Source organism: Nomascus leucogenys, chromosome 12 (genome assembly GCF_006542625.1).
Source record: "Nomascus leucogenys isolate Asia chromosome 12, Asia_NLE_v1, whole genome shotgun sequence".
Classification (NCBI taxonomy): Eukaryota; Metazoa; Chordata; class Mammalia; order Primates; family Hylobatidae; genus Nomascus; species Nomascus leucogenys.
This window is the reverse complement of record NC_044392.1, coordinates 12,330,381-12,352,931: the sequence shown is the minus strand read 5'-3', so window position 1 is coordinate 12,352,931 and position 22,551 is coordinate 12,330,381. Positions and strand designations below refer to the sequence as shown.

Here is a 22,551-nt window from a genome sequence, read left to right as displayed (position 1 = left end):
ACCATCCTGGCTAACATGGTGAAACCCCGTCCTACGAAAAATATATTAAAAAATTAGCCAGGCGTGGTGGCGGGCGCCTGTAGTCTCAGCTACTCAGGAGGCTGAGGCAGGAGAATGGCATGAACCTGGGAGGCGGAGCTTGCAGTAGGCCGAGATCGTGCCACTGCACTCCAGCCTGGGCGACAGAGCGAGACTCCATTTCAAAAAGAAAATACAGAAAACATTAGCCAAGCTAGCGGTGCACACCTGTAATTCCAGTAGCCCCAGCTACTTGGGAGGCTGAGGTGGGAGGATGGCTTGAGACCAGGAGTTTGAGGCTGCAGTGAGCCGTGACCACACCATTGCATTCCAGCCTGGGTGACAGAGTGAAGACCCTGTCTCAAAAAAAAAAGACAAAAGTCTTTTTTTGTGGTGTGGTCTTGGCTCACTGCAACCTCTGCCTCCCAGTTTCAAGTCATTCTTGTGCCTCAGCCTCCCAAGTAGCTGGGATTTCAGGTGTGTGCCACCACACCCGGCCAAAAAAAAAAAAAAAAAAAAGACTTTAACATGTGAATTTGAGGGAGAGGAGAGGAATAGAATTCAATCCATAATATCCTCCTATTGTTGGAACCCAAGCAGAAACCAAAGCCCAGGAGAATGCTTGGATGCCGGCCATATGAATCAGCCTTCCTAAGCATAGGACAAGATGGAGAAGGATGGAGAATACGTCTGGGTGGGACAAATGGATGACATCCAGTATACCCAGTCTCCGTAATTCCTCCCCAACCACGTGAAAGGCTCTGACTTTACTCCTAGGGACCCAAGACTGGAATGGGAAGAGCATGAAATTGAGCTGTCTGTCCCCCTGGCTGTCTCATTGCCACCTGCCCATAGGTTGGCTGCACCCCTCCACCAAAGAAAGGCCATGACTCCTTCCTGGCTGCCCTGTCTTACAGCTACTCTCTGGTGATCTGGGAAGCACTCCCTCCCTTACCCCTTGATGCCTAGGGCTAGTGCCAGCACCTTGTTGTTGTTAGCCTCAGAGGCACTCGCACTGTTCCTTGATGGTTTTCCCAAATCTTGCCCTCATCTTTGTAAATACTGTGTGCCATTTATTACACTGTCATCATATTACCCAATTTGAGTGTGTCATCTATTTCTGCCAAGACCCTGACTGATACAGTGGGTATGTTTGGAGCCAAAAAAAACAATGACAACAAAACCATTTGCATGAGAATTAGAATGTGTTAGGAGAGTCCATAACCAGAACTGTCTGAGCACATTTACTGCTGCCTATGAACGGTTTAGAGGATGAGGACAGCTGGCATGGGATTAAGGTAACCTTGTCCAGAAAGATTTCATTCACTTAGAAAAAATTTATTGAAGGCCTACTATCATGCACCAAGCACTACTCTAGGTGCTGGGGGAAAAGGACAAATAAATCATGGTCCTTTCCCTCAAGGAGCTCACAATCTAGTAGCAGGGGACAGACATGTAAACAGTTAGTTGCATAAAGCATCACAGTGCTGTAGTAGATGTCTGAGCTAGAGATAAGAACTTTGGAATGGTCAACGTATGGTAAAGGCAGAGAATAGACGGGATTGGAGACTGTTAAGAAATGGAATCTTGAAGGACTGTAATAATTGGAAGAAATGCTAGAAGAGGAGAGTAAGAAGGAATAATTACAACAGTAGTTCAGATGTATTAATCATTTACTATGTCCTAGGGACTGTGCTTTACTTAGATTATCTCAATCCTCGTCACAACTCTATGGGGTGCTGTTATTATCCCTGTTTTACAGATGAAAAAACTAAGGCTCAAAGACATTAAGTTATGTGCCCAAGGTTGCACAGCTAGCAAATGTGAAGGACAGGAATTGAATCCAGCTCTGATTCTAGATCTAGTTTATTCTCTTAACTACTAGTACACTCAGCCGGGCACAGTGGCTCATGCCTGTAATCCCATCACTTTGGGAGGCCAAGGTGGGTGGATCACCCGAGGTTAGGAGTTCAAGACCAGCCTGGGCAACATGGCAAACCCCTGTCTTTACTAAAAATATGAAAATTAGCTGGGGCCGTGTGCAGTGGGTCACACCTGTAATCCCAGCACTTTGGGAGGCCGAGGCAGGCGGATCACGAGGTCAGGATATCGAGACCATCCTGGCCAACATGGTGAAAACCCGTCTCTACTAAAAATACAAAAAAATTAGTCAGGCATGGTGGCAGACGCCTGTACTCCCAGCTACTTGGGAGGCTGAGGCAGAATTGCTTGAACCCGGGAGGCGGAGGTTGCAGTGAGCCGAGATCGTGCCACTGCACTCCAGTCTGGCGACAGAGCAAGACTCCGTCTCAAAAAAAAAAAAAAAAAATTAGCTGTGTATGGTGGTGTGCGCCTGTAATCCCAGCTACTAGGGAGGCCGAGGCACAAGAATCGCTTGAACCTGGGAGGTGGAGGTTGCAGTGAGCTGAGATCGTGCCATTGCACTGCAGCCTGGGTGACAGAGTGAGACCCTGTCTCAAACAAATAAAAAAAACCTACTAATATACTCAAAGAGGCAGGACCAAGGTAGGAAGGAATTTAAAGGAGAAGTGAGTAGTCAGTCTTGACAAATCTCACAGAGAGATCAAAGGAACTGATGATTAACGAGATCCTATTGGACCTTGGAATTAGAAGATTTGAGGTGCACTTTGCCTGGGCAGTTTCACTAGCAAAGTGTAGCAGGGGAACTAATTGAAGTAGTCTCAAGAGTAAATGGGAAGTGTGGGGAAGTGGAGGCTTGTTTTCAAGGCATTTGACGTTAAAGAGGAGAGAGAAAGTAAAGGAGTAAAGTGAAACGAGCCTGCCTGTGGAGAAAGGGTCCTGGTTTCATGTCAGCAGCAGTAAAGTAAGATCAGTGCTATGAAGCCTAATTGTGAGGGCAGACAGAGGGGGATGGAGGTGAGGTCTGGGGTGCTTGTGTTGTGGGGGTAGGGGTAGGGAAGTTCACAGAGAAGTCTCGAGAGTTTAGCTCTGTCCAGGGAACTGGGAGTGAGGAGCCTGTCCTCAAGGCTGCTGCCAATAGCTTAGTGGTAGGTAGGAATGGTTGGCAATGTGGGTGGTACAGCAGGACCCTGACTCAGCCATGGGTGGGCACACAGACAGGGGCATGGTCCCCAGGCAAGAAGGCTGCAATCTTCGGTAGTCCATCTGGGCCTGGGAGGAACACAGGGGCAAAGGAGTCCTCTCTGAGGACTTGGGTAGGATTTCAAGGAGGCTGGGTTCCACTTCTTCACAGGTATCTGAGACTGTGGCCTTGGGCTGGGAGAGATGAGGAGAGGCGCTGGATTAAAGCAGATCCTGTGGGAGGAGGGGCCGGACTGTACAGGAAGGAGAAGGGCTGGGGTAGTGCTGGGGTAGTGCCTGGGGATGGCACACTGGTAGGGCAAGGACCTTGAACAAGTTGTGTTGTTGGGGCGAGGATCCAGTACCAGGCAGGGTTGGTGGTGGGCACAGGGGAGGGAAGCACACTCACCGGACTCAGGGCTGCAGTGTCCCTAAGGTACTGGCCTAGGACCCGGTGCAGGTCTGGAAGTGAGGGCCACAGGGCATGCCTCAGTCTCCTGGGGGAGAAGGAAGAGAAGCAGACTGAGCCATGGCAGTGAATTGGCAGGGAGGAGGACAGCAGTTGGGGTAGGGGAGCAGTGAGGCCAGGGAGTAAGGCTTGGAGATATAAGAGCATGGTCAAGGCAATAAAGTCAGGCAGGGGAGTAGAGTAAGAAGAAAACCTCAGGTAGGGGAGGGAAGTCCGTGGTGGGCAGATTCAACAAAGGGTGCTGCAGTTTCCTCAAACACTCCAATGTTTGTTCTGTCTGGAACACTGGATTCATTCCCTCACCTCATTGTAGGCCTCTGTTCAAATGTCATCCCTGACTACACTGCCTGAAACACAGTAGTCCCCCTTTATCTGCAGGGGATATGTTTCAAGACTTCCAGCAGATGTTTCTTCTATACGTACATGCCTACAATAAAGTTTATAAATTAGGCACAGTAAGAGATTAACAATGACTAATAATAAAATAGAACAATTAGAACAATATGCCAACATCACTACTCTTGTACTTTGGGGCCATTATTAACTAAAATAAGGGTTACTTGAACATAGCACTGCAATACCTCAACAAGTCAATCTGATAAGCAAGACGGCTGCTAAGTGACTATGAGGCAGGGAGCATATACAGCGTGGAGATGCTGGACAAAGGGATGATTTACATCCTGGGTGGGACAGAGTGGCATGGCAAGAGATTTCATCATGCTACTTACAATTTAAAATACATGAATTGTTTATTTCTGGAATTTTCCATTTAATTTTTTTTGGACCTTAATTGACTGCGTGTAACTGAAACCACAGAAAGTGAAACTGTGGATAAGAGGGGACCACTGTAGTGCCACTTCCTTTCCCCATGACAGGCTATCTTCTGCTGTACTTCATTTTTCTTTATAGTACTTGACTTGTTGTACATTTATTATATTGTTATATATATTTCTTTTTGTCTGTCTCACCCCACTAGAGCATATGGTCCCCGAGAAAAGAGAGTTTGTCTATTTATTCACTCCTATATTTCTAGGGTGTAGAATAGTGTCTGACCCCATAGTACATGCTCAGTAAATTAGCTGAATGAATGAATGAAGAAAACGAGTGGAGCTTATTAGCAAGTTACTGGGGAGGGTAGTCTATCTGGGAAGAATATGGATTAAGGTGTGTTGAAGGAGCCTTAATTTTTTTTTTGTTTTTTTTTGTTTTTTTTGAGACAGAGTCTCGCTCTGTGGCCCAGGCTGGAGTGCAGTGGCGTGGTCTCAGCTCACTGCAAGCCCCGCCTCTCAGGTTCACGCCATTCTCCTGCCTCAGCCTCCCGAGTAGCTGGGACTACAGGTGCCCACCACCACGCCTGGCTAATTTTTTTTTGTATTTTTAGTAGAGACGGGGTTTCACTGTGTTAGCCAGGATGGTCTTGATCTCCTGACCTTGTGATCTGCCTGCCTCGGCCTCCCAAAGTGCTGGGATTACAGGCGTGAGCCACTGCACCTGGCCAGAACCTCAATTCTTTAGCCTCATATTTCCATGTGGAGGGAAATCAGTAGAACATTTCAGGCCGCTTCAGTGACCTCACTCATGTCTCTCCAGGGGAGGCGGTGTGACTTACCTGGTAAATTGGGGAAAAGGAACTGAGTATGCCTGGCTCAGCAGACCACCTCCTCCTACTTCTCCAACTTTTTTGTTGGATCTAGCTACCTGCATGGAGGCTACCTTTCAGTCTGCTCATACGTATGGGCAGATTAAAAGTTCAAAGAGAGGTATGTTCAGAGGGAGATGGTAGCCCACGAGAGTGGCACCTGAACCAGCCCAGGACCATCAGAAGACACCATCTGGAGGAGCTGACTTCTGAGCTAAGTCTTAAAGAAGCAGCAGATGAAGGACGGAGGTGGGATGCGTTCTACCCTTCATGTTTATAGCCACCAATGGCATTTCTCCTCAGCCTTCGTCTTCCCACATAAATGAGTCACTCATTAATAACATTTATTTAAGGGCCTGCTTTTTGGCAGGCACTGTGCTAAGGATTTAAAGATGACCAAGTAAGGTATAATAGGGAAGATATATAAAGAAATAAACACAGTAAAACACTACTGGTACTGTATTGGAGCACAAAGCAGCGGCCAAAAGGGGGAGGGTCAGGAAAGGTTTCTTAAGAGTTGGTGAAGAAAGTTATTTACAGATGAATGGGTTTAGTCAGACAGGGAGGCTATTTCAGGCAAAGCGGACGTTATGTGCAAAGGCACTGAGAAATAAAACCTGACTTGTGGAGAAAACCAGTTTGGAAAGGCTGATGCACAGGGGAGAAGAGGCTGAAGTGCTTGCTGGCAGGGGCCGATTTTGCAGAGCCTCGCTTGTCATCATAGGGAGCCTGGACTATAACCTGGGAGCTATTAAAAGGATTTAAGGAGGGAATTGATAGGTTCATGTGCGCATTTTAGAAAGATTATTCTGGTGGCTGTGTGAGGCTAGACCGGAGGGGGAAGAGGTTCTGTTTCAGTGAGTCCGGTCGTGTCTGTAGGGCTAGAGAAAGGCGGCCATTGTTTGGACTAGGTTTAGGAGGTGGGACCTGATGGCCGATTGGATGGGAGTGGACTGGGCAGTTTGGCTGAAGGGTGGACGGTGGCCTAGTCGCCGAGGTGAGCAGCAGGAGGCGGGGCTGTTCGAGGTGTGCGGTATAGTGGGCGTGTTAGAGTGTAAGGAGCAGCGGCGAGTCCCAGAGGTGACGTGCAGGAAGTGGCGAAGCCGTAGGTGCGCACGGGCGGTGGCCGGAGATCTGGGGTCACAGAGCGAACCAAGAATGCCTGTTTAGAGGCCTTCGGCTCCACCCGGTCCACCGCCAGTCTCCTGCCTGGCGGGGGCGGTACCTGTAGTGTGCAGGAAACTGCCACCTCAGCAGCAGCAGGCCCAGGACGGCGCTGAGGCCCAGCACTAGATGCAGAGCGGTCACCAAGGAGATCCAGGCTAGGAGACAAAAAGGGTCAGACCTCGGCCCACCCGGGCCGGAGCCCCGCCCTCAGCCCGCCAGCCCCTGCTCTGGCCCCGCCCCTCGCCGCCCCTGGGCACTGCGGGCACCCGCGCAGCTGTCGGCCCTCAAGGCCAGGTCCCCGCCCCTCTCCGCGCCCCGCCCCCCTCCGAGCCCCGCCCCACTCGCACCGGCTCCCCGCCCTGGCGCAGGCGCTGTGCGGCTTTGGCGCGGCCGGGGCATGTCTCACCGGTCTCGGTGGCAGTCTCCACTCTAGCTGGGTCGGACCACGAGCTCCAGGGACCTTGGTAGGTGGGGCCGTTGAGCCTGGCGCGCAGCTGTAAACGGTAGCGAGATCGCGGGCGCAGCTCCAGGGTCCCTCCTCGGGCCCCGAGAGGCGGCTCCAGCACCTGCGCAAAGAAGCGTGCGGTGGCCCGGCGTCGGGGCTTCGATAGCCCGGCGTCTGTTTGACCCAAATCCTACAGCTCCGAATCCCCAGGCGGTCGGAGATCCCCACAAAGAGCCCCACCGGCAGAAAACACGCTTCCCGGCAGAAACAGGATAGAGCACCCTAACCGAGAGCCTCTCCCTAACGGGGTCACGCTCTGCCCGAGAGAAACACGCCAGGCCCACCTCCTGAGACACAGACCTCACCTCAGAGAGCTACGTATCCTAACACCCACACCCAGGTACACCCTCGGCAGGGATCCCGGTACACACACACCCTGCCGGGTGTTCTCACAACTCCAGGTCGGGCGATGGACACCCCCAGAAACAGATATATTCAGAGCCACACAGACCATGCCACAAATAATACTCATGCTGCAGAGGATGCCAGATTTGCGTTAGGCGCTGGGGTACAAGCATCATGTGTACAAACAGGAAGACAGCAAACGTATATGAACTGTGTGATACTCCAAACATTGGGTTAGGCACTGGGGAGAAAGCAATAAAACACTGTCTCTTACATATCTAATGAGAGAGACATCCAAACAGGTAAATAATCACAATTAATTAGTGCAAGGCACCGTGGAAGTCCAGAGAAGCATTTAATGCTTGGTTTTGTGCCACAGAGTAGTTTAGTGTGCTAAAAGCATGGATGACACGGCTGGATGGTCACAGATGAGTCTAAGGCAATCCTGGTAGGAATTTGAGGACTCTTAGTACGTTATTGCCATGAACTTAGTTGTTGATGAATAAGGGGAAGGGATAAGGGAAGAGCAAGAAGAGTCAAGTGTGCTTCCGGGCTTGGGTACTGGGTAAGTAGCGGTGCCATTGTCAGAGACAGGAAACAGAACAGAAGTAAGTTTGAGGAAGATATACTTTAGGGTTCCATTTTATAGAGTTCAACAACAGTCCAAATGAATCAATGGTAATGTCAGGATGGTGATTACCTTTGGTGGCGGGGGATGTGTCCGAGCATTGGGAGCTTCTGAGGTGCTGGAAATAATTTATATCTTGATCCTGGTTATGGTTACATGGATGTATACAAAAGTACAGACTATATATTTAAAATTTGTACACTCTGTTGTATGTAAGTTTTATCACAATAAAAACGTAAAGCTTCAGGAGGAAGAGGAGTTCCATTCTGGATAGACTGAGTCTGAAATGTCCAGGGGGAGGAAGTTTTGGTAGAACCATAAGATGTTGTACATAGTTGTATATATGTGTGGCAAATGAGAATAAAAGTAGACAAACTAATATTTAAGTAATGTATATTGAGCACCTTCCTTATGCCAGGCAGTATGGTAGGTATTTAGATATAGTATTTAATCTTTACTATAACTCCATAAGGTAGATAGCTTCATCCTCATTTCACCAATGAGGAAACAGACTTCAAACATTTTGGTAATTTGCCTGTGGTTTGTAAATTCCTTTCCATATGGGAGTTAAAATGGTAAAATTACGACTGTTAATGTATGGACATTGAAACTGTGGAGTTAAAGCACTCACCTGGGAAGAACATATTTATTTTATCAGAGGAGAAAAGAGCCTAGGATGAGACTCTAGGAAGCACAGCATTTTGTGGAAGGCTGGAAAGGAGGAGCCAGGAGAGGAGAGTGAGAAAGTTCAGTCAGAGAGGTAGGAGGAAAATCGGGGAAGACTGATATCCCAAAGACAAAGGGAAGAGAAATGTTAAGTAGGAGTAGCCAGAAGTATCAGATGCCCAAGAGAGACTAAGATACCAGTTAAATCTGATAAACATAGATATACTAGCAGAGACTGGATACATATACACTTTCACTCCTGCTAACAGGCATGGCCAACCCCAGGGATCCCCTGCATAGTGAGGTCTGTGGGCATTTGTTGCTTGACCATACCTTCCAGTCCTGATGGCCTTCTCCTGTGTATCGGAGTTGATAGCAGGTCTCTTGGGCTGCCCAGGACGACGGGTGCTGCCACTCCAATTCCAGATGCCCGCTGGAGATCTCCCTCCAGTGCAAGTTTGGGGTGGGGAGGCGCACTACAGGGATGTCAGCAGGGAGCAGCTTAAGTCCTTCTGTGCACGAGGCATCGTGCCACCAGAGCCATCGGTCAGAAGAGTCAGAGTTGGGGATCCTGGGCACAGGGTCAGATTCAGTGAGGGTGGGAACTATGTGGGAAGAATGGGGAAGAAAGTTCTTACCAGCCTGGTGGATCCAGAAAGGGGAGCCCAGGTAGCTGTGAACAGCACCCGGGGCTGTGGTCACCTCCACAAGGATGTGAATAATGCTGTCATTTCGTGACTTGAAGTGGCAGCGAGAGAACTGTGGGGTCTGTAATCCTGGATTTGTTTTCTCTTCCTCTTCGCAGTTCTCCCAGATGGGGTACCTAAGACCCAGCCCCACAGAGTCATTGAATCAGGCCTGCCCCAGAGACTAATCCCAAGGCTTCCCATCCCACAAGAACGATGGCCTGCAGGGATTATCATCTAACTCCTTCCTTCGAGGGGCCTCCAGAGCTTTCCCTCTGTCTTTATGCCATGATGTTTTCTTTTTGTTTTTTCCTTTGTTCATTTGTTCGTTTGTTTGTTTTTGCTATTTTGCCATGATGTTTTCTGAAGTCAGCTTTGGTGTCTGGCCTCTTCCCTTTGAGGAAAGACCTAGCATGATATGTGAAAACAGCATGGGTTTTCACCACGAGTTCAGGTCTTGGCTTACCTTTGTATAACTTTGGGCAAATTACTTGGTTTATCTCTGCTCCAGTTTCCTTCTATTTGTAAAATGGGTTAATGATACCAACCTCACAGGATTGTTTCAAAGATTAAAGAACCCTCATCTTTCTGGAGAAAAATATCCTCTATTTTTAACGTGTTCCCATACGTCATTCCTCCTACTCTGCCCTATGTGTTATTTTGCTATTAGATTATTACAATAGTCTCCTAACTGGCTTTTCTGCTTCTGTTTTTGCCACTACCTTCAAGTTGTTCTCCACACAGCTACCAGAATTTGTTTCCAAAAATGTTGATGTGATAATGTCCAGAATATAATGTCACAAACTATTGATTTTGATCTTTACCACTGCTATGTTAGATGAAGCCACTATTATTCCTTGCTTGGATTAAGGCACATTTCTAACTGGTGATCCTGCTTCTACTCTTATTTATTTATTCACAGAGAAACATATCTTTTAAAAATGTAAGTCAAATTGTCATTGTTTACTGCTTAAAATCCTTCAGCGGCTCTTCATCCCACTTGGAATAAAACCCAAACTCCTTGCCAGGCCTACGGGACTCTGTGATTTGGTTTCTCCTTGCCTCGCCATTCTCATCTCTTACGATTCTCATGCCAGTTTATCACCCTTCATCCGCACAGGCCTTCTTTCTGTGCCACAGATATGCCAAATGCGCTATCTTTGCACTTTGCCTTTGCCCTGGATTGCTCTGACTGTAGGTCTTCATGTGACTCATTCCTTCTTGCCATTTAGATCTCGGCTTATCTGTCACCTCCCTGGTGAGGCTTTTCCTGGCCACTCAGTCTAAATTAGCAACACCCACCCCCCCACCCACCACACGCCCCCCTTTAGTCTCTATTATAACTTTGTTCCTTTATTTCTTTACTTACTTGTCTCCGCCTCCTTTTCCCCTCCCCTCTACTAATGTAAGCCCCAACAATGCTGGAACCCTTTCCATTTTATTTATTTTTAAAAATGTTTTGAGACAGTCTTGCTTTGTTGCCCAGGCTGGAGTGCAATGGTGCGATCTCAGCTCACTGCAGCCTCTGCCTCTTGGGTCCAAGCAATTCTCCTGCCTCAGCCTCCTGAGTAGCTGGGATTACAGGCACCCGCCACCACACCTGGCTAATTTCTGTGTTTTTAGTAGAGATGGGGTTTCGCCATGTTGGCCAGGCTGGTCTCGAACTCCTGACCTCAAGTGATCTGCCCACCTTGGCCTCCCAAAGTGCTGGGATTACAGATGTGAGCCACCGAGCCTGGCCCCTTTTCCATTTTATTTGTTGCACTATTTATCCCCAGTACCTTGCACAAAGTCACCCTCAATAATTCTTTATTGAACAATTGAATCATGTCTCCCTCTTGATTGTCACCCCTAAGGGGCTCACTGTCACTAAAATGGGTATGTTTACCCATTTAATCAACAAATAATTGATACTATGTGTCAATTGGTACTGTGCCAGGCCCTATGAGTGCATAGAGGAATAAGCTTCAAAGAGCTCTAATTTCAGTGGGAAAGACAGAAAAACAAACATGATATTTTTCTGTGATGTGCATAGACTGGCTTGGGAGCATCAAAGGGGAGCATCCAACACAGACCGGGAGGGTCAGGGAATGCTTCCTGGATACGGCAATGTTTAGACTGAGTTTTGCACTAAAAATAGGATAGGCAAAAGGGACAAACAGGCATCCCAGGCACATGGTTGTGCATAGATAAGAGAGTGTGGTGCTTTGGGGGAAATTCTAAGTGGTGCAGATGGTTTTCGCATAAAGGGCCTGGTGGTAAGTGGTAAATGTGAGACTGCAGACCATGTCATGGATGGCTTTATGGCCTTTCTGGGGAGCTTGAACTTGAATTACTACTAACCGTGTAGTAGTTATGTAGACATTTAAGGATTTTAAGCAGGGAAGTGCCATAACTAGCTTTGTACTTTAGGAAGATCATTCTAACTACAGTCTGTAGAAAGGATTTGTGAGGGCCGACTAGAAGCAGAGAAATCCATTACGACACTCTTGTAGTTTTTCATGTGCAAAGTGATGAGGATGTGAAAATAGGGTAGCAGCAGTGAGACAGAGGGAAAGAGATGATTGAAGAGACATTGAAAAGGTAAAAATGAAAAGACTGTTTCTGGTTAGGCCTGGAGGGTATAGGAATGGGAGAAGTCCAGGATGATTTCTATTTTTCAGTCCAGGAAAACTGAATTCATGGTAGGATCGGAGACAATAAAGAAAAAGCAAGTTTTTTTTTTTTGTTTGTTTTTTTTGTTTGTTTTTGAGAAGGAGTCTTCTCTCTGTCACCCAGGCTGGAGTGCAGGGGCACAATTTCGGCTCACTGCAACCTCCGCTTCCCGGGTTCAAGCATTTCTCCTGCCTCAGCCTCCCAAGAAGCTGGGACTACAGGCACGTGCCACCACACCCGGCTAATTTTTGTATTTTTAGTAATGATGAAGTTTCACTATGTTGGCCAAGCTGGTTTCCAACTGCTGACCTCAGGTGATCCACCCACCTCGGCCTCCCAAAGTGCTGGGATTACAGGTGTGAGCCACTGTGCCCAGCAGGAAAAGCAAGTTTTGATAGAGGAAATGATGACTTCAGTTTTGCTACCCTTTAGTCCACTCAGGCATCTCAATCCTATGGATATCTATGCACTTATTAAAAAGAATGAGTTACATCTTTTTGTAATGATCTCTGAGACATGTTTTTAAGCAAAAAGGTGAGTCAACAAACCATATATGTAATGTAATCCAATTTATATTTAAAAATTAAATATTAGGCTGGGTGTGGTGGCTCATACCTGTAATCCCAGCACTTTGGGAGGCTGAGCACATTTGGGAGTGAGGAACACTTGAGGTCAAGCGTTCGAGACCAGGCTGGCTAACATGATGAAACCCCGTCTCTACTAAAAATACAAAAAATTAGCCGGGCATGGTGGCGCACATCTGTGATTCCAGCTACTCGGGGGGCTGAGGCAGGAGAATCGCTTGAACCCTGGAGGCGGAGGTTGCAGTGAGCTGAGATGGCACCACTGCACTCCAGCCTGGGCAACAAAGTGAGACTCCATCTCAAAAAAAAAAAAAAAAAAGTAAATATTAGGCTGGGCGTGGTAGGGGGCTGAGATGGGAGGATTGCTTGAGCTCAGGAGTTTGAGACCAGTCTGGGCAACATAGGGAGACCTTGTCTCTACTGGAAAGAAAGAAAGAAAGAAAGAAAGAAAGAGAGAGAGAGAGAGAGAGAGAGGAAGGAAGGAAGGAAGGAAGGAAGGAAGGAAGGAAGGAAAGAAAGAAAGAAAGAAAATGCCTGTAGTCCTAGCTAATCAGGAGGCTCAGGTGGGAGGATCGTTTGAGCCTGGGAGGTCGAGGCTGCAGTGAGCCATAATCATGCCACTGCACTCCAGCCTGGACAACAGAGCAAGACCCTATCTCAAAAATAATAAAATATAAATGTTGTATAGAGATGTATGTAAGTACATAGAAAAAAAACTGGAAGAATACATTTAGTTAATAGTGTTCAACAATTTTTTACTGGGCACCTACTATTGGTTGGTGAGAATATATTGGTGAATAAAAACCCACTGATCTTGCCCTCATGGATCATATGTGATCAAGATCAGCCTTTCTCAACTGGAGTTCTGAGAGATTTTTTTTTTTGAGGCAAAGTCTTGATCCGTTGCTCAGGCTGGAGTGCAGTGGTGCAATCATAGCTCACTGTAACCTCAAACTCCTAGGCTTACGCCATCCTCCCACCTTAGCCTCCCAAGTAGCTAGGAATACAGGTGCCACCATGCCTGGCTAATTAAAGAAATTTTGTAGAGACGAAGTCTCACTATGTTGTCTAGGCTGGTCTCAAACTCCTGGCCTCAAGTGGTCTTCTCACCTTAGCCTCCCAAAGTGCTGGGATTACAGGTGTGAGCCACTGGCCCTGGCCAGATTTTTATTATCAACCAAATAATCATATTAAGTATAAATATAAAAGTGTGACTGTGATAAGTGCTTAAGAAGGAGAGGTACGGCTGGGCGCGGTGGCTCACACTTGTAATCCCAGCCCTTTGGGAGGCCGAGGTGGGTGGATCACGAGGTCAGATCGAGACTATCCTGGCTAACAGTTACAGTGAAACCCCATCTCTACTAAAAATACAAAAAATTAGCCAGGCGTGATGGTGGGTGCCTGTAGTCCCAGCTACTTGGGAGGCTAAGGCAGGAGAATGGCATGAACCCGGGAGGCGGGGCTTGCAGTGAGCCGAGATGGTGCCACTGCCCTCCAGCCTGGGCAACAGAGCAAGACTCTGTCTCGAAAAAAAAAAAAAAAGAAGCGGTACATGGTACAACAAGAATGTATAATAGTGCTATTGGACTTAATAAAGAAGGCCAGGGGAGGGTCCCTAAGAAAGTGACGCTTGAGTTGAGATTTGGAGGATAAGTAGAAGTTAAGTAAAGACAGGAGGGCTGGGTAAACAGCAGTGTAAAGACTTAGAAGCAGGAGGGAATATGCCAGATATGAGGGGACCACAGAAGCCCTGTGCTGGAACATGGGGATCAAAGGGCAGCATAGCACAAGATGAAGCTGAAGAAGAAGGTAGGGGCTGAGTCTCAGAACTTTTCAAGTCCATGGTAGAGGTTTTTTTCTTTATCCTAAGACTAGTGGGAAGCTATTGAAGATTTTTAAGCAGGGAGTGTTACGTTCATTTTTGCACTTTTAAAAGATCCCTTCAAGCTAGGTGCGGTGGCTCACACCTGTAATCCCAGCACTTTGGGAGGCCAAGGCAGGTGGATCACCTGAGGTCAGGAGTTCGAGACCAGCCTGACCAACATGGTGAAGCCCCCTCTCTACTAAATACAAAAAAAATTAATGGAGTGTGGTGGCACATGCCTGTAATCCCAGCTACTTGGGAGGCTGAGGCAGGAGAATCCCTTGATCCCTGGAGGTGGAGGTTGCAGTGAGCCGAGATTGCACTATTGAACTTCAGCCTGGGCAACAGAGCGAGACTCTTGTCTCAAAACAAAACAAAACAAAACAAAAAGATCCCTTCAGCACCTATGTGAAGAATTACTTGGAAGACTCAGGGTGATCAGTTACTATGTCTTTTCAGTAGCCCAAGAGATAATTAATGATGGGTTGTAGTAGGATAATGGCAGTGATAGACAAGTGGGCAGATTCTAGAGATAGTTAATAGGTAAAATCAATACAACTTGGTTATAGATTTAGATACGGAGAGGATGAAGAATTAATGAGGTGCTTGGTGGAAGTCTTTGAAGGCCAGTCTAAATTTTTTATGGCTTTGATAATGAGAAATTGCAGTACATGTTTGAGTAAGGGGAGACCATGCAAAGTTAGAGCTTTACAAAGGTCATGCACAGTTTGAACTTAACAAAGATCACTCTGTTAGCAGCATGGGGAATACATTGGAAGTGAATTAGACTGTAGGATGTTGCAGTGGTCCCAGTGACATGATTAAGGCTGAACTAAACCAAAGCATTCCCAATGGGAACAGAGGGGTTGAGAAGATAAAATATCGATTGGAGGATGAGAGAATAGATAAGAGAGCATTGAAAGCTGTATGGTTTGGAGACAAAGGAAGGAGAGTGAAGAGGACCAAGAACAATCTCTTCCTTTTTTCTGCAGGATTGTGGCTCACTCCCACGACACCAACCTCAATCAGCAGTTCGGCTCTCACCTGTCTCTGGGGCAGCACCGTGCCCTGCTGTGGTAGAAGAAGCCTTGGGAGCTAGCATGGTCCTGTTGCTGCCATTGACAGGTAACATTCTTCAGGTCCAAGGTAAAGCATTGCAGTCCAATTGCCACTAAAGTCAAAGAAGTAAGTCCCATCAGGGTCTGTGTGCCCCTACTGTATAGGGTGTTCAGATAATTTCTACACATATAACTTAGAACATTGACTCCTATTCTCTCTTCTTTCCCTGAACATAGTTCATCCTGTCCAATGGCAAGTTCGAGATCATCAGGAAGGACCATGGTTCCCAGAGCTTCAGATCCAGCCCAGGCTTCCCTAGAGATATTCTTTTATCTCCTCCCCATCTCCCTATTCCTTTGTTGACTCACCTGCATCTCCAGGCAGGTCCACAGTCACAGGGAGGGACCAGGATCCCCAGGAGCCACCGAGGGAGATCCCATCAGGTTCGCTGCGCAGCTGCAGCCAGTAGGAGTTGCCAGGCTGGAGTCCTGAGATGAGGCAGCTTCCACCCACTGCTGTCAGAGCTGAAGCCTTGGGAGGAAAATCCCAGCTTCACAATCTAGGCCTGCCTGTCAGCTGAGAGAGCCTCCAACCCTTATATTTGCACAGCATTCCTGTGGAGAGGAGCTCAGCTCCTTGCTGGATAGATATGCACACAGACCAGGGGCCAAGTTGGTGGGTTTCAGGTGGTGTTCAGGGTTTTGTTGGGAAATCTCCATTAATTTGGAGGCCTGAAAGCCTTTGCTTTTATCAGTGGGAATGACCCAAAGTAGGAAGCCCCTAAGTAGGCATGGCTCATATCTGAGCCTATACTAACTTTTCAAGGATGAACCCAGGTCTGGAATCCCCAAAGTATGGTCTGTCCTTTCCTGGGGCAAGATTGAAGGTAGGAGAGAAGAGGTGGGGCAGAAGAAGGTCAGCATACTTCTCTACTTGGGGAGGTCTGCTTTGGTCCATCTTGCCAGGGCACTGCGGGCTGAGCACATGGAGACTGGTCCAGAGCAGAGGCTGAGTGTGGCCTCTGCAGAACAGGGCAGCAGGTTTCTGTGGCGATCAGCTGTATGACCGTGGGACCAGTGGAGTTCTTGGGATCTCTGGGGCCATAGCGGAGTTCGTACCTCAGGAAATCACTGATTTCTGGAGCTGGCTCCTCCCAGCTGATCTGAAGTTCCCCTGGCTGGCTCCCACTCATGGCCTTGATGATACTGGGGGGAGCAGGCAGGCCTGAGGGCAAGACAGGGCACATCAGAACTCTGAGTACCACAGTCTATGGCTCAGCCCCTGGACTGCAGAGAGGGGTGCTGGGGGCTGAATTGGGGCAGCTTCTGGATTCAAAAATTGTAGGGTGTCATTCTCCTGGAGGGCAGGCTAGGGAGGCTCCTGATTCTGCTCTTCCCTCATGAGAACAGTGACTTCATTGCAGTATGATGGCTTGCTAGACTCAGTGCTTCTTGGAAGCAGGGATCCCTTTTTCTCTCCATATCCCCATCACCTAGCCCAGTGTCTGGCACACAGTAGGTATTCTGTAACTCTTGAATGGATGAATAAATGATTTGTTGACGATGGGAGGGCCAGGGTGTGAAATGATTTGTGGGGCATTTCTAGCTCTAGATGCCAATGCTGGGAGGAATGACAAGGGAGTCTTAGGGTGCCTCTGGGGGTCTGGTAATAGGGGTATCCGTGCTGAGCTGGAAGGGCACAGGCAAGTCTGATTCCAGGAGCTGGACTGGGGGCAGCAAGTGGAGGGGGCAGGGTGACAGGAGGATGGCTCTTACCTACACTGTCCACAAAGAGGACTCGCTGAGTCCGATTCTGGTTTAGGAACACATTCTTCACCCAGAGGTGCAGCGGAAAGAAGAGACGCACTTCCTCCTGGTCTGGAAACTGGCACACGTATCGGGTTCCAAAGTGGGGCACACTCTGGGAACTCAGGGGGCAAGCACGGGGCTTCTCCCTGTTGGCATAGAAGAGGTCCCTCCTACACAGCCACCATGCGGAGCCCTGAGGACCCAGACCTGGGCCCATGCCCAACTTCTGTCTCTAGTACTGCCACTTTTCTTCTCACTGCCTGGGATAGGTGGCATTAGGGGTTATGTAGGGCTGGAGCTGGGGCCCACATACATCCAAAGCACATCTGTTCGAAAAGTAGGTACTTAGGGCTTGTATTCAGAGTGGTGCTCGGACAGGCAGGAAAGCTGCTGAAGTGAGACTCAGCTAAGTGCAGGGACAGATATATGGGGAGTGGGGCACAGTCCAGCACCTACCCCGGGTAGGCATACAGCAGCTGGTATGTCCCATTGGGCGCTGCCTCTTCCTCATCCCAGAAGCAAATGAGGTCCTCAAATGTTCGGGAGAAACACTTCAGGGGCTCTGAGTCTGATGCCAGCAAGGAGACATCTAAGGAACAGCTGGTGAGTTGGCCCTGGGTCCTCCCAGGCATGTTTATGTGGAAGGGGAGGGGACCAGCAGGAGAGCCTCTTACTCTTCCTCCCCTCCCAGGGCCCTGCATCACCTCCCAGGGCTCCCTCTTCCTGGGCATAGGTGATTTCCACCCTCTGTGCACCTCACCTTGGCTGCTGACTTGGGCCAGGTTTTGAGGGGCCAGGAGGAGGCAGGAGGTGACCATGAAGAGGGCCCAGGAGGGCATCTTCTCTGCCACTGTGTGCCTGCCTTAGCCCATCCTCCTTTCAGGAAGCCGGGCCCCAATCCCCTCCCAGGCCAGCCCCTCAGGTTCCTGTCAGATACAGCCCCACGTCCTGTCCCTGTCCCTGCCCCTCTGGGGCCCATCCAGACCACACTGGGGCCAGGGGCCAGGGGCCAGGGGAGGGGGAGTGGGCAGGAGGGAAGGAGGAATTTGAAAGAGAGGACATAGGCCTTTTGGTGGGAGGGAGATGGGGGTTGTATATTTGACCATGTACCAAAAGGCAAGTCAGCCTCTGTATCTGTGTTAACGATTATAGAATGGTATAATAGCATCAGAATAGCAACCTTTACTGAGCACTTACTATGCTGCCACGTGTTAAGCACTTTATATCCATTTGCTTAGACAATCCTCACAATAGTCTTGTTATTTCCATTATAGAGATGAGGAATCGGAGATGCAGAGAAGTTAAAGATTTGCCCAAGATTACATACTAAGACATAAAGCTCAGGGGGTCAACCTTCAGAACCCACGTGCGTAACAACCATGCTGTGCTATGCTCTTGGAGGCTAATCTGCTGAGAAATGACTATCTGCCCCACAACCATGCCAAATGGTGGGTATTTCCACTTTAATAGTTCTGTGACTTTGTGCATGAATAAACACATTCTCGCTGGAACTGGACATGCCCTCTCCATTATGGGCGGCCTCCACGGCTGCCTCTAATCCCTTGCTACTCAAAATGTGGTCTGTAGACCAGGAGCAACAGCATTAGGTGGGCACTTGTTAGAAATGCAGAATCTTAGGCCCCGCCCCAGGCCTATTAAAGTTGAACCTGCATTTTACCAAAATCCCCAGATGGTTTGAATGTAACTTAAAGTTGGAGAAGCAATGGTCTTCAGTACTTTTATCCTGTTTGCTCAGATTGGAGATGGCTCACACTCCTTACCCTGCCCCCTTGTCTTGTATCCAGTAAATAACCAGCCTGGCATTCGGGGCCACTACTGGTTTCCGTGTCTTGGTGGTAGTGGTCCCCTGGACCCAGCTGTCTTTTCTTCTATGTCTTTGTCTTGTGTCTTTATTTCTAAGATCTCTCGTCTTTGCACACGGGGAGAAAAACCCACCGACCCTGTGGAGCTGGCCCCTACGAAAATAGAATCTGCATTTTACCAAAATCCCTAGATAGTTTGAATGTAATTTAAAGTTGGAGAAGAAATGGTCTTCAGTACTTTTATCCTGTTTGCTCCGAATCAGTGGATGGGGCTGGGTGCAGTGGCTCACACCTGTAATACCAGCACTTTGGGAGGCCGAGCTGGGTGGATCATCTGAGGTCAGGAGTTTGAGACCAGCCTGGCCAGTATGGTGAAACCCTGTCTCTACTAAAAATACAAAAAAATTAGCCAGGCGTGGTAGCGCTTGCCTGTAGTCCCAGCTACTCAGAAGGCTGAGGCATGAGAATCTCTTAAACCCAGGGGGCAGAGGTTGCAGTGACCCAAGATTGCACCACGGCACGCCAGCCTGGGTGACAGGGTGACTCTGTCTCAAAAAAAAAAAAAAAAAAATTCAGTGGATGGCTGGTCTCAGCTCTTCAGCTTGTGCTCATCTCCTGTCACTGAACCCCAAGCCTCCTCCTGGGATTGCTCTGTATGTGGATTTTATGCCAATTCTAGGAGCCTTGACTCTTGTGTGGGTGGAGGTGGGGACAGGAGGTGAGTTGTGGGGAGGGTGCATAGCCACATCAACTCCCATTTTTAGCCCCTTAGGCCTCAGCTGGGGCTCCCATTGCTGGCTGTATAGACTAAGTATCCTCAATATCAAGGAGGAGATGGAACTCCTTCAGCCCTCCTGTGAAGTCTTAGTTTCTCTGGCACCATTTCTCTGCAAGCAGTCCCTGACTCAGATTTGTCTTTAGCTGTACCTGGCTCTCACATTACGAGGACTGATGGTAATGACTTTGGATGCCTTCCCCAGTCCCCAGGCAAGGGCTACCCAAACTTCTGTGAGATAAGTGAGAGGGGAAACTCAACTTTAGTGTTCATGCAGTCCCATGGCTTTGATTCTCTGTGTATGCTGATGACTTCAAATGATATCTCTAGCTGTGACTTCTTCCCTGGGCTCCAGATTTGGATAGCCAACTGCCTACTTGACTTCTCCACTTACATATATAAAAGCATCTTATACTTTTTCTTTTTTTTTTTTTTAGACGGAGTTTTGCTCTTGTTGCCCAGGCTGGAGTGCAGTGGTGCAATCTCAGCTCACTGCAACCTCTGCCTCCCGGGTTCAAGCAATTCTCTTGCCTCAGCCTCCCGAGTAGCTGGGATTACAGGCACCTGCCACCATGCCTGGCGTGTATTTGTATTTGTATTTGTATTTTTAGTAGAGACGGGGTTTTGCCGTGTTGGCCAGGCTGGTCTCGAACTCCTGACCTCAGGTGATCCACCTGCCTTGGCCTCCCAAAGTGCTGGGATTACAGGTGTGAGCCACCACACCCGGCAAGTATCTTCTACTTAAGGTGGTCAAAATAAAACTCTGGATTCTCATTCCCACCCCTAACCCTGTTTATTTTGTTTTCCTCTAGCCTTGCCTACCTCTGTAAATAGCATTACCACCTACTCAATTGCTCGAACCAACACCCTCCATACTCGTTGATCTCTGTCTTTCTCTTACTCTGCATTCTACATCCAATTAATTAGCAAGTCCTGTCAGACCTTCCTTCAAAATGTACACTGAATCTGAACACATTTAACCACCTCCACCCTTATTGTCCTAATTCAAGTCTGGGTTACTGTAATAGCTTCCTAACTGGTGTCCTCACCTCCATTCCCACCCTTGCCCCCCAGGCTGTCCTCCACACAACAGCATGATATGTTTAAAATGCACATCGGATTTCTTTACTCCCCTCTTAAAATCCTCCAAAGATTTCCCACTTAGAATACCACTCAAACGCCTTCTGATGGCACGCCTGGCCCTGCCTGACCTGGCCCCTGCCTACTTGAATCTTATCTCCTACTTTCTTTCTTCCCTCTCAGCCAGCCACAATCATCTCACTGTGTCTTTCATCTTAATCCTCTTCGTATTCAACCTTTCTGCAACACTTGATAATCTTCATCCTTCCAATGTCACATTCTCCTGGTTTCCTCCTACCTCCTATCATGTCCCCACTCAGTTTCCTTCTGTGGTTGCTCTTTCTCTTAAATCTTGCTGCCTCCAGGTGTCCCTGCTCAGCCTTTTCTGTTGCCAGAGTGATCTCATGGCTTCAACTCTATCTACACACTGGTAACTTGCAAGATCTCGTCAGTTTCTCAAACTTCAGATTCTCAATCGGACATCTCTATTTGTTGTCCCATAGGCACTTCAAATTCACCAAGCCCCAAATATAACTAACTCCCATACACCCTTTGGGCCCTCTCTTCAAGCTCTGTTCTGCATCTCTCATGGACGACCTAGGCTCCTAAGCCTGGCGCCTGAGAGTTATCCTCAAACCTTCCTTCTCCCTCTACACCTATGTCTAAGTCCTGTGTCTTCTACAGGGAGGCAGTATAATAGCGGCTAAAGGTGTAGAGATTGCAAGGGGCTTGTGTATGACTGTCAAGAGAGTTGAGACAGGGGCTTTCTGCTTCTGCATGGGAGGAGGTCCACTCTCTGTCCCTGTCATTTTCCCATTTTCTTTTGCTTGCACACAGCTGAAAAAAAGCTGTCTTCCCCAGGCCTTGATTTCTCGCTCTCTCTCTCTCTCTCTCTCCCCCTCTCTTTCTTGATGGAGTCTCACTCTCTCACCCAGACTGGAGTGCAATAGCATTGTCTCCGCCTCCCAGGTTCAAGCAATTCTTCTGTCTCAGCCTCCCGAGTAGCTAGGATTACAGGCGCCTGCCACAACGCCTGGCTAATTTTTTTTTTTTTTTTTTTTTTTTGAGATGGAGTCTCGCTCTGTCTCCCAGGCTGGAGTGCAGTGGCGCGATCTCGGCTCACTGCAAGCTCCGCCTCCCTGCCTCAGCCTCTCCAAGTAGCTGGGACTACAGGCGCCCGCCACCACGCCCGGCTAATTTTTTTTGTATTTTTAGTAGAGACGGGGTTTCACTGTGGTCTCGATCTCCTGACCTCGTGATCCGCCCGCCTTGGCCTCCCAAAGTGCTGGGATTACAAGTGTGAGCCACCGCGCCCAGCCACACCTGGCTAATTTTTGTATTTTTATAGAGAGAGGGTTTCACCATGTTGGCCAGGCTGGTCTTGAACTGCTGACCTCGTGATCTGCCTGCCTTGGCCTCCCAAAGTGCTGGGATTATAGGCTGAGCCACCACGCTTGGGCCAGGCCTTGATTTCTTTAGAAAATCAAGCAGGAACTGGGATATCTAGGAGAAAGGAGGCCATATAGGTCTGCCTGCTTTGGTGAAGGAGTCCGGCAGGATCTTGAAAGTCCAGTGCTGCTCAGCAGGCCTAGGCTTTCCTTTTGGGATGTAAGGCCAAAGACCTGGCTTATAAAACTGGTACTTGATCTCTGGGTAGCCATTGTTCAGAGAACTCAAGAGGTTGCTGGATGAGGATTGGCTCAGGCTGTAGTGTGCT

General features: G+C 48.4%; 1 protein-coding gene across 2 annotated transcripts; it reads right to left on the bottom strand.

Moving 5' to 3' along the window:
• Positions 1-1,335: 1,335 nt before the first annotated feature.
• Positions 1,336-18,026, bottom strand: MPL (MPL proto-oncogene, thrombopoietin receptor). 2 transcript variants are annotated; one of them, XM_030823663.1, is made up of 12 exons: positions 17,917-18,026; positions 17,613-17,745; positions 17,124-17,302; positions 16,274-16,572; positions 15,717-15,879; positions 15,334-15,460; positions 9,139-9,323; positions 8,834-8,976; positions 6,763-6,922; positions 6,415-6,511; positions 3,491-3,578; positions 1,336-3,276 (listed from the first exon to the last, which is right to left on the bottom strand). In XM_030823663.1, exons 1-12 carry the CDS (start codon positions 17,993-17,995, stop codon positions 3,022-3,024), a joined length of 1,908 nt encoding a protein of 635 aa, XP_030679523.1. In that variant the 5' UTR covers positions 17,996-18,026; the 3' UTR covers positions 1,336-3,021. The 2 variants fall into 2 exon arrangements, with proteins under 2 accessions (XP_030679523.1, XP_030679524.1); XM_030823664.1 differs by having other exon boundaries at positions 2,454-3,276; positions 17,613-17,724; positions 17,917-17,995.
• Positions 18,027-22,551: the final 4,525 nt, after the last annotated feature.

Bases quoted from the DNA above. Each gene is read 5' to 3' on its own strand.
- MPL (XM_030823663.1), bottom strand. From the start codon at position 17,995: ATGCCCTCCTGGGCCCTCTTCATGGTCACCTCCTGCCTCCTCCTGGCC. The intron at 17,746-17,916 runs GTGAGGTGCACA...GCTGTTCCTTAG, and splicing joins GGCCCAAGTCAGCAGCCAAG to ATGTCTCCTTGCTGGCATCA. The intron at 17,303-17,612 runs GTAGGTGCTGGA...CTATGCCAACAG, and splicing joins CTGCTGTATGCCTACCCGGG to GGAGAAGCCCCGTGCTTGCC.